We start from the raw sequence: 10,844 nt of genomic DNA, 5'->3' as shown, positions 1-10,844 counted from the left end.
ACGTGTTTGTAACTTTGAGTGCAGATGAGGCATGGGCGCCGTATAGGGGGGAAAAGTTAGGACACTTCCAAGGGCCCCTGACTGACAGGGGCCCCAACAAATAGGTAAAAACTAATTAATTTTTAATTATATTATACACTATATAAATCATCATTTAGTATATTTAAAATAATAATAAAATGAAGGATGTCTTTTATTTAACGTATTTTGGCAATAAAAGTTAAATATCCCCAATGGACCTAAAAGTTAACATCCATATTGACCGAGCACCCCCCTGTGTCTGCATGAAATGGTTCGGTCCTGCTTTAGCGCACTCATCAGTGACGGTGTTTAGTTGCAGAAAATCGCGTCAGAAACAGAGACAACTATGTTGCGTAGTAAAAAATCTGGTTTTCAAAAAAGGAAAAGAAAGAAAATTGGGAGAGCAAAGACAAAAGAAAGGGTGTCAATCTGTAACCCAGTTTTTCACCAAGAAAGGTGGGTAGCATTCAGTCTGTGAGTGGTATTAACCTGTTGTCCATAGTGAAATAAGTTAGCTAGCTGCAGGCTAGTGTCAGCCTACATTTCATCAACATTTAATCAGTGCAGGGAAACGTTTAGCAAGATATTCATATTAAATCATTGTCCATGACTCCATGCCCATTTTAGCAGACTTAACAACAGATGAGTCAGCAGCACCCCAGTCTCCCCACAACTGCATCCCTCCCTGTCCCAGTGAAGAAGGTGAGCAACACTCTGTTAATGACTTAACCATAACAAAAAAGAAAGTGGAATATTTATTAATGACAGAAATCAAACAAAATTGTTTTTCTCACATAATGACCATTATGACATAAAAAAGAACCTCTTGTCTGTATGCATTTAGAAACAATGAGTAGCTCACCTCAACCTGCATGTAGGTTACAGACAATATTAAAATAATCCAGTTTGATGCGTTCATTTAGAGTGAATTTTGGCCGTTAAATGACATCTATAAATACAGACCTTATTATTCCCACCATGAAGGGCAATTTATTTGAGAGGCTTGCACACACACAAATCTATGATATCTAATGTATGTAATCAAGTGATGATAATACAGAACTATAGGTAATTTGGGTCAATGTTCTGTAGTGTTAGTGTCATTTATTGGTATATATTTCCATTGTTCTAATTTGTACCATGTTAACTTACCCTTTAATTTGATGTCACTGGTACTGTTAGTTTTGTTATGACCATATTCCAAACCTAAAAAACCTATTGATTTAGTGATCACTTGATCTTTTTTGTAGCACTATAATAACCCTGATGTGGAAATTCCGTTTTACACTTCAACTTTATTTTGTTGTTGGCATATATGTGCAGTTAAGTTAAAAAAAGCTGTTTTCATTGTTTTGAGATGATGATGTTAATTTATTTTGATTAAAAAGTTAATATATATTTAGGTTTTTTCTTTTTTTAAATTTGTCAATATTTTTACAATTAAAATACATTAAGAATGGACATTTTTATGGTGGCTTTTAATCTTGCATCAAGTAGTGAACTGCATACTGTATGTAGACTTGCATTTACAGATCACCAGGAGTAAATATTTTGCTAGTACTAGTATTGCACTACAAGAAGCATGACAGTTGCAAGCCTTTGATTGGAGTTATTTAAAGCTTTTGATTGGACAGTTAGGTCCTAGAGATGTGGTGCCAACAGCTGCACAGAGGGGGCCCAATTAGATTTTTTTTCATGGGGCCCAAAATTCCTGGCGGCGCCCCTGAGATGAGGAAACGCTTGCGCTTCAGTCGGAATTCGAGGCTGTGGAGAAGCAGATCCAGGATCTACTTGAGAAGCAAACACGGCTGCGAGAACGTATAACGGCGCTGGAAACACCCTGTGCTGAAGCTCGCAAATCCGCGGTAAGTTTTCATCGCGATTATAATACTTCTTCCACTTCTACTCTGCGTGTTTCTCTGCACAGAGCCCAGGCTACGAGAACACGACCAGCCCAAATGAACTTCACTCCTGCACCGGCACACCAACGGCGAAAGGCGCAAGCCAGGACCGGTGAGATGACTCAGCTACCGCCACCGGTCTTCGAGATCCAGACCAGGAACCGCTTTGCCGCCCTCTGCGAGACCGAATGCAACGCTGTGATCATCGGAGACTCGATCGTCTGGAACATACGTGCTACATCTACTAAAGGTAAGGTGCGCACTCACTGTTTTCCTGGCGCTCGTGTTTGTGATGTGTCTGCGCAGGTACCTGCAATCCTGAAGGACAACACTAACGTCGAAGCTGTCGTGCTGCACGCGGGAGTGAACGACGTCAGAATGCGGCAGTCGGAGATCCTGAAGAGGGACTTCAGGAGTCTGATCGAGACGGTACGCAACGCATCGCCCACAGCGAGGATTATCGTATCAGGACCGCTGCCTACCTACCGACGAGGGAAATAAGTTCAGTAGACTTTTTTCGCTTAATCAATGGTTGATGTCATGGTGTATTGAAAAGAAGCTGCTCTTTGTAAATAATTTTTATCTGTTCTGGGAGCGACCTAGGCTCTTCCACCCGACGGCCTGCACCCCAGCAGCATCGGAGCGGCTCTCCTGTCCGACAACATCTCGAAGGCGCTACGCACCGGTTGACTATGTCTCCCTCAGGTAAGTCTCCCTCAGGTAAGTCAAACTTTAACCGTAGTATGTGCGCCTCAACTGCTATAAATGTTACTGCTTCCAAATATATAGAGACTATATGTGTCCCCCGAATAATACTACAAAGTTAAAATTTTGGCAAAAGTCAGAAAAAAAACCTGATCGTGATTAAACCTGAGGACAATGTAATAAACAACCAAAACCAATTTATAAAGTTCGGCCTATTTAATATTAGATCACTAAATTCAAAGGCAGTAATTGTAAATGAAATGATCACGGACAACAGTTTTGATTTACTCTGTCTTACCGAGACCTGGCTTAAACCAAATGATTATTTCGGCCTAAATGAGTGTACCCCACAAAGTTACTGTTATATGCATGAGCCATGTCCGGTTGGTTGGGGTGGCGGTGTCGCTACAATATTTAGAAACTTTCTTACTGTAACTCAGAGAACAGAGCATAAATTAAAATCATTTGAAGTGCTTGCGTTGAACATAATTATTCCTAACAAAAGTAAAAAACCATTGCTTTCTTTTACATTGGCTACGGTGTATAGACCCCCTGGTCCCTATACTGATTTTCTTAAAGAGTTTGCGGACTTCCTATCGGACCTATTGGTTAACGTTGATAAAATACTAATTGTCGGAGATTTTAATATCCACGTAGACAGCGCTAACGATGCATTAGCACTGGCGTTTACAGAACTACTACAATCTTTTGGGGTAATACAACACATTAAAGGACCCACTCATCGATTTAATCATACACTAGACCTGATTATATCTCACGGAGCCGATCTAACCAATATAGATATTATGCCTCAAAGCGACGATGTCACCGATCACTATCTTATAACGGGTACTTTGCGTACGTCAGAAATCAGCCCTTTAACTCGTTATCGACAGGGTAGAACAATCACCTCCGCTACTAAAGATAGCTTCGCAAAGAGCTTGCGAGATCTCACTCCTTTAATAACCATACCAATAAATAAAGAATCGCTCGATGTCATGACCAGGAAATGGGGTACTATTTTCTCTAATACATAAGAAGCTGTTGCACCTACGAAGTCAAAAAAGATTAATGAGAAAAATATTGCACCATGGTACAATAGCACCACTCGCGCCCTTAAAAGAGAAACTCGCAAACTAGAGCGCAAATGAATAAAATCGCAATTAGAAGTCTTTAAAATGGCGTGGAAAGAGAGTGCAAATTGTTATAAAAAGGCACTAAAAGCAGCAAAGGCTGAGCACCTTCGTAACCTCATAGAAACCAACAAAACCAATCCAAGGTTTCTATTTAGCACAGTCGCTTAATTAACAAAATAAACAGACACCACCTGACCTGGCTATTCCGCCGCACCTCGGTAGCAATGAATTCATGAAATTTTTTACAGAGAAAATCGAAAACATTCGTGACAAAATTGTAAAAACTCAACCTCCAAATCTGTCCTATGAATTAGCACCAACCATCGCTCCAAAACAAAGGCTCCAGCGTTTTTCACCTATAAAACAGGAAGATTTATTTCAATTTATCGCAACTTCTAAACCTACAACTTGCTTACTAGACCCCATACCAACTAAATTATTAAAAGAGTTACTACCTGTTGCAATTGAGCCCGTTTATAACATTATCAACTCATCAATTAATCTAGGCCATGTCCCAGGACCCTTTAAGATGGCCGTCATTAAGCCTCTAATCAAGAAACCAAACTTAGATCCAAATGAACTTGGAAACTATAGACCGATTTCAAATCTCCCATACCTGTCTAAAATACTAGAAAAAGTAGTCTGCACTCAGTTGTGCTCTTTCTTACAAAATAACAACATGCACGAAAAATTTCATTCAGGCTTTAGATCGCATCATAGCACTGAAACGGCGCTCGTTGAAATTACAAACGACCTGCTTATAGCATCAGATAAAGGTAACATCTCACTCCTGGTCCTGCTTGACCTTAGTGCTGCGTTCGATACCGTAGACCATAACATACTTCTAGATCGCTTACACAATTATACCGGTATTGAGGGACAGGCACTACAATGGTTTAGATCTTACTTGTCAGACAGCCATCAATTTAGAATCATCCAATCTAACGCAAGTAAATTATGGATTACCTCAGGGATCGGTTCTGGGACCCGTGCTGTTCTCCATATACATGCTTCCCCTCGGAAACATTATTAAAAAACATGGAATTAGCTTCCATTGCTATGCAGATGATACTCAGCTATATATCTCATCAAGACCAGATGATTCCTCCCAGCTATCCAAATTGGCAGAGTGCATTGAAGATATACAACATTGGATGACCTGTAATTTCCTTCTTTTAAATTCTAATAAAACAGAAATATTACTTATCGGACCAAAGACACGCAAACCAAATATTTCTGATTATAAACTGCAAGTTGAAGGATGTACTGTTACTCCAACAAATACAGTAAAAGATCTAGGCGTTATATTAGACAGCAACCTGTCATTTCGAAATCACATCTCAAATGTCACAAAAACAGCCTTTTTCCACCTAAGAAATGTTGCCAAGTTACGAAATATTCTGTGTGTTGCTGACGCGGAGAAGCTTATTCATGCATTTATGACCTCAAGACTTGACTACTGTAATGCGCTACTTAGTGGTTGTCCTGCATCATCAATAAACAAACTACTGTTAGTTCAGAACGCAGCTGCCAGAGTTCTATCCAGGTCCAGAAAATACGATCAACCCTTCACTGGCTACCCATTAAGTATCGCATTGACTTTAAAGTTCTTTTAATCACTTATAAAGCCTTGAAGGGTTTAGCCCCTACCTACCTAACAGAGCTTCTATCACACTACAACCCATCACGCTCTCTAAGATCTCAAAACGCAGGACTTTTGATAAAACCTAGAATAACTAAATCCACCAAAGGGGGTCGAGCTTTCTCATACGTAGCACCTAAACTCTGGAATAGCCTTCCTGATATTATTCGAGGATCAGACACACTCGCCCAATTTAAATCTAGATTAAAAACGCATCTTTTCAGCCAAGTATTCACTTGATGCAAAAAATGCTAAATAATCCACCAGGAGATGCTGACATTTGATATTATTTACTAGAATAATTGGATTTATTGTATAAAACACCATGTAGTGTGTTTTACCCTTTCTTGGGTTTTTCCCCTGTAAAGCTGCTTTGGAACAATGCAAATTGTGAAAAGCGCTATATAAATAAAATTGAATTGAATTGAATACACTTCACAATGCCATCAAAAGTGGCTTTAGTGTCTGGCATTTGGAGAAAGTGCTCCGGGGACTACATACAGTGTTCCATAATACCCCTGCAAGAAGAGAAGATTTCCGCACTTTAACCAAGACATCCATGTTTCCTCTACCATTCTGTGGGCATCGATGGGTAGAAAACCTACCAGTAATAGAAAGGGCTATTGCAATATGGCCAATGATTGTGAAATACGTGGATGCCGTAACACAGAAAAAGCTTCCGAACCCAAGAACAGCATCTTAAGATTCCCTAGCCATAGCACGGAATGATACTCTCATACTGGCCAAATTTCACTTTTTTATGGCTGTCTCCAGGACCTTCTCCACCTTTCTAACTAAATATCAGACGGATGAACCTGTGATGCCATTCATTAGTCAAGACCTAGTTGTACTCATGAAGGTAATAATACATGCAATGATTGAAGTGTATGATGTTTTTATTTAAATTCTGAAAAACTTTGAATTTATATTGTTTTCATATGTTGTACTATATTTCATGTACATGGTCTCAGAGCCTATTGCAGAGGTTCATCAAAGAAGAGGTCCTTAAAGACATCACTGCACTGCAAATGGTCAGATTGGATGTGACTGACAAGAAAGCAAAACAACATCTAAAGAATGTGGACATAGGCTTAGGAGCAGAGGCAGCTATTAAGGTATGGTGGCAAATATTAAACAATAGCTACATTAGAGTACAATACAGTTTTGCAAAATACATTTTAGTCATTCTTACAGTTTGTATCTCATTCTGTGTAAAACAGTGTAGTAGCAGAGTAGGTGAGCTCAGTGTGAAGGAGTTTAGAAGGGACTGCATCATCCAGAAAATGCAAGACAAGAGCCCACTAAAGTACACTGTTGTGAGGCAGATGGCATGTTTGGACCCTCGAAACATGTTCTCAGACCCTTACTTGTGCCAGAAAAGAATGAAACGACTTGTTAATAGGTTTCTGCAAGATCACCAGCTGTCCGGAGGCATTTCTACTGGTATTTAAGTTAAAGAGCTAGAGAATGAAGAAATTTAGCACAAATTCATACCAAAGCTTGTTTTGTCAAACGATTTTAATGTAATAGGTTTTGTTTGATTCAACATTTTTTTATACATTGTTTCTGTTGTTTACTTTGTCATAATCTGTGTTACAACAGGTGATGTAATTATTCAGCAATTCGGAAACTTCTTGTCTCTGGAGGCAAAAGCAGAATCATTGTCTTGTTTCCAGCCCATGAAGACAAGGTTGGATGTTTTCCTGCATGGAATCCTCTGTCAGTCTTACCCTGAACTCTGGACTTTCTGCAGGAAACTTTTGCTCCTCTCCCATGGCCAAGCTACAGTTGAAAGGGGCTTTTCTGTAAATAAGGAGGTGGAGGCAGATAACATGCAGGACGACTTGTTGAGGCTCAGAGGATGATTTGTGACAATATTTCTGTCTGTGGAGGGGTTCTAAAAGTTCCTCTTACGAAGGAGCTCCTGGCAGCCGGAGCTTCTGCAAGATCTCAATATCGGCTACACCTGGAGCAGGAAAAGAAAAAGAAGGAGAGCAATGCACAAAGGCAAAAGAGAAAAGCTGCAGAAGACCATCTTGAGCAACTCAAAAAGAGTAAGGTGGTACTAGCTGAGGTAGCAAACAGCCTTGAACAAGATGCAAACAAACTGGCAGAGGAAGCTGAGGGTAAATCGGGTACACTCATGGCCCAGCTAATCACAACCCACCCAGCACCAGACGTCATTTTGACGTCTTTTTTTGGCTAAATCAAGTCGGCCCGTCCATGCCGTCTTTTAGCCCAAATATCGACGTCAAAATGTGGTCTTTTTTTGGTCTGTCTAAATTTGGTGCAAGTTAAGTCGATTTGTTGCTTACAATGTTTTTACACATATTGTAACACATAATGTTAAATAAATATAAAGATATATTGAAACAAAGCGATGGCAAGTGATGGCAAGTTAATGTCCACTATATCACCAGCTAACTTATTTGCGTATCGTTGGATTGCTTTAATATTTGCTATAAATACCACAAATGTTATTTATCTTTAATATGTTCTTCGTATGGAACTTTACATCTGATCTTTTAAGTCCCGTTGTTATTCTTATTGTGTACTGCTAGTATACGTAGAATTCATGGCGGAATCTTCCCAAAATGCAATGCGTAATGAAGTAGTTTCACGAACTCGTGGAGCTGCAGCGCAGATTCATTTTTTAATGCGTTTACTTTTTTGGTCATTTGGTAGTATATCACAATGTATAATCGTATAAATGTACAATAAAATATCCCAAAATAAAAAATATATAATATTAAAAACTTCTGTCAGAAGTTCGCATGCCGAGACGGCGAAGCTAGGGTCTGTGACCATGGTGACTGACCATCGCGCGCACACAGCCCTGACTGACTTCTCTGTTGACACCACGTACTGCCGTTTTTCTGAGGTAAAAATATTTTTACTTTATTTAAATTCATTCTAAAACATGAGCCCACAACTAAATAAATAACATATTATGTACAAAAGTAATAATAATAGTACAAATTAATTAAGAAATAAACTCTCTTCTCTATTTTTTCAGTGACGATTTTCAAGTGGTGAACTAATCCTGCATTTTTCTCAGTCTGTTTCGCATGGTTTAAAAAACCTAACTAAAAATCGACACTAACACTGCTGCTCCCCAGTTTATTTCTAATATGCCTAAAAGATGCAGAAGATAGTGAAGTCAAAACGGCATTCATTGTTTCAATTTCTCTATTTATTTAAAATACGAGACTGTGTTCCACAAAATAACAAAACAGGAAAGTAACCAAACAGCTTATATTGTGAGTTGACGGAAGTCGCGGCTTACTTTTAACTGAAACAGAGGATAAAGACATTTCTTGTATTGGCTACTACGTAGAAATAAACCATGTATCAACTCTAATTACTTTTATGCAGTGAAAACAACACAAGTGTATCTTTGTCATTACAGATGCAGTCTGTGGGACAGCAAGGCCGCCGAACACACAATAACCAAAGCCGTGGGAGACCTTAAACATGCCTCTGATGATCTGGCGGTTGTATTTATTTTGGTTTATAATCGATTTACAATTATTTGTATGTAATAATAATAAATGTTTTGTTGTTGCTTACTTTTTTGTCAGTTGTCTTACTTTAAAATTATAATAATGTATGATGAAATAATTAATTTATGCTTAATTCAAGTCTAAAAAATACCACGACTTTACCTCGACCAAATTTAGTCTAAAAACGGACGTCTTTTAATGGCGTCTTTAACAGTCCCAGTTAAATAAAGATTAAAATAAATGAGTGGTGATTGAATTGTATTTTTGTAAACCTCTGTGTATGACTAGTCATATGTTTCAAGAAGGTGGAGGCCCCGTTTCTTGTACCTGTTAACTTACTGTAGCTTCGTTTATGCCTCTAAAATAAGTTTGAATTTTATGTTGAAAAAACCCCACACAACAACCACATTTGGACTATATCTAGACCATATATAGAGGTCCTGTGTACGTCAATACTGGACGTTCAGTAGACGTTGAAAAAAAAACGTCATCTGGCATCACAGTAACCTAAATTGGACGTGCAAAAATGACGTACAAAAGATGTCGTTTAGACGTGTCTTTGCGCAGTGGGAAAGTCTAATATACTGAGAAGGCGATACAGAGAAAAGGTCACAGAGCTAAAAGAGCTTGAAACAGAGATAGGGAAAAAATCATCAGACCTGAGGTATATGCCATAACATCATATGGTTTAGAACCATTTTTTTCTCCCTAAGCATCCTAATAAATGTTAACATTTTAAACAAAAAATTGTTCATTCAACTGTATTCACACTTTCATAAGTGAAATATGGGATGTGTTTGTGTCAATGTTTTATTTTTTGCATTTTATCATTCAAAAGAACAGTATTTCTCTTGCTATCCATTTAAAAATTTTGAATTTAGTTTTTGTCTGCTGTTTAAAAGTAACTGTATATTTTAATAAATGGAAATTGACAGTGATATTTTGTTTTCATTTTTTACTTTAAACACAAACCTAAACATTTTGAATGTCCCTCTGTCTGGCATTCTGGAGTAAACACACTGTCAGATACAGTACATATATAATACCTCTACAGTAAGTAATACAATGTGTAGTTCCATTCCGGATTTGGTCTTAAATTTTATAAAAAGTGGTATCTTAAAAGGTCTTAAATTTAACTTTTATATATCTGTAGATACCCTGGAATGGCAGACCTCCCCTCAGAACGTACACATCCATCCCCACCATTTACATACTGCTTTGGACTGCTTTTGACTGCTTTGGTCCCTTTGTCACTAGACAGGGTCGGAAGGAACATAAAAGGTACGGCCTCATCTTCACATGTTTCAGCTCCAGAGCTATTCATATAGAAATGCTAAATGACATGTCTACAGATGACTTCATCAATGGCCTGCGCTGTTTTGTTGCATTACGGGGAGAAGTGCGCCAAATCAAATGCGACCAAGGCACCAACTTTGTAGGAGCCAAGAACGAACTGAGAAATGCTCTAAAGGAAATTGACACAAATCGCACCCCATTCAAGTCATGCAGGCGGGGTATGGGAGAGACAAATCAGAACAGTGAGAAATGTTCTTCGCTTAACTCTCTCACAGAAATGAGTGGTGGCCACAGAGTTACAGAAACTACTTCAGATAAAGACGGTCTTGTGAGACGACGACCGGAATCTGGGGAAGGATGGTCGTCGTCTCCACAAGCTGTCTGTCATTGAACGCCCTGTACAGAAGCTGGTACTGCTGCTAAAGACCATCTAACTGCTGCTGAGAACAACCTTGTGTATCCTTTTCATCATATTATTTAATTGCTGATATACACTCACCTAAAGGATTATTAGGAACACCTGTTCAATTTCTCATTAATGCAATAATCTAATCAACCAATCACATGGCAGTTGCTACAATGCATTTAGGGGTGTGATCCTGGTCAAGACAATCTCCTGAACTCCAAACTGAATGTCAGA

The 10,844-nt window shown here is 38.7% G+C and overlaps 1 protein-coding gene across 15 annotated transcripts; it reads left to right on the top strand.

Annotated features, from left to right (window-relative positions):
• Positions 1-322: 322 nt before the first annotated feature.
• Positions 323-9,845, top strand: LOC306904523 (uncharacterized protein). 15 transcript variants are annotated; one of them, XR_013787649.1, is made up of 8 exons: positions 327-477; positions 652-723; positions 1,656-1,886; positions 1,949-2,423; positions 6,180-6,264; positions 6,377-6,520; positions 7,008-7,459; positions 8,815-9,845. XR_013787649.1 is itself a non-coding variant. In XM_079474504.1 (3 exons), the coding sequence occupies exons 1-3, from the start codon at positions 368-370 to the stop codon at positions 6,201-6,203; spliced, it is 537 nt and encodes a 178-aa protein (XP_079330630.1). In that variant the 5' UTR covers positions 326-367; the 3' UTR covers positions 6,204-6,346. The 15 variants fall into 15 exon arrangements, 1 of the variants encoding a protein (XP_079330630.1); XR_013787651.1 differs by having other exon boundaries at positions 649-723; positions 7,008-7,531; XR_013787642.1 differs by lacking the exon at positions 1,656-1,886 and having other exon boundaries at positions 323-477; positions 7,159-7,459.
• The last annotated feature ends 999 nt before the right edge of the window (positions 9,846-10,844 follow it).

This window comes from Barbatula barbatula (assembly GCF_947034865.1).
Source record: "Barbatula barbatula genome assembly, chromosome: 15".
NCBI lineage: Eukaryota > Metazoa > Chordata > Actinopteri > Cypriniformes > Nemacheilidae > Barbatula > Barbatula barbatula.
The sequence above is the reverse complement of the archived record's forward strand: the minus strand, read 5'-3'. Positions and strand labels throughout refer to the sequence as shown.

What these genes read in the sequence shown, in the direction of transcription:
- LOC306904523 (XM_079474504.1), top strand. Translation starts at nt 368, where the DNA reads ATGTTGCGTAGTAAAAAATCTGGTTTTCAAAAAAGGAAAAGAAAGAAA. An exon ending in CCAGTTTTTCACCAAGAAAG is followed by an intron (nt 478 to 1,948) that starts GTGGGTAGCATT and finishes TTCTCTGCACAG; the next exon opens with AGCCCAGGCTACGAGAACAC. An exon ending in TCAGGAGTCTGATCGAGACG is followed by an intron (nt 2,352 to 6,179) that starts GTACGCAACGCA and finishes GGCTGTCTCCAG; the next exon opens with GACCTTCTCCACCTTTCTAA.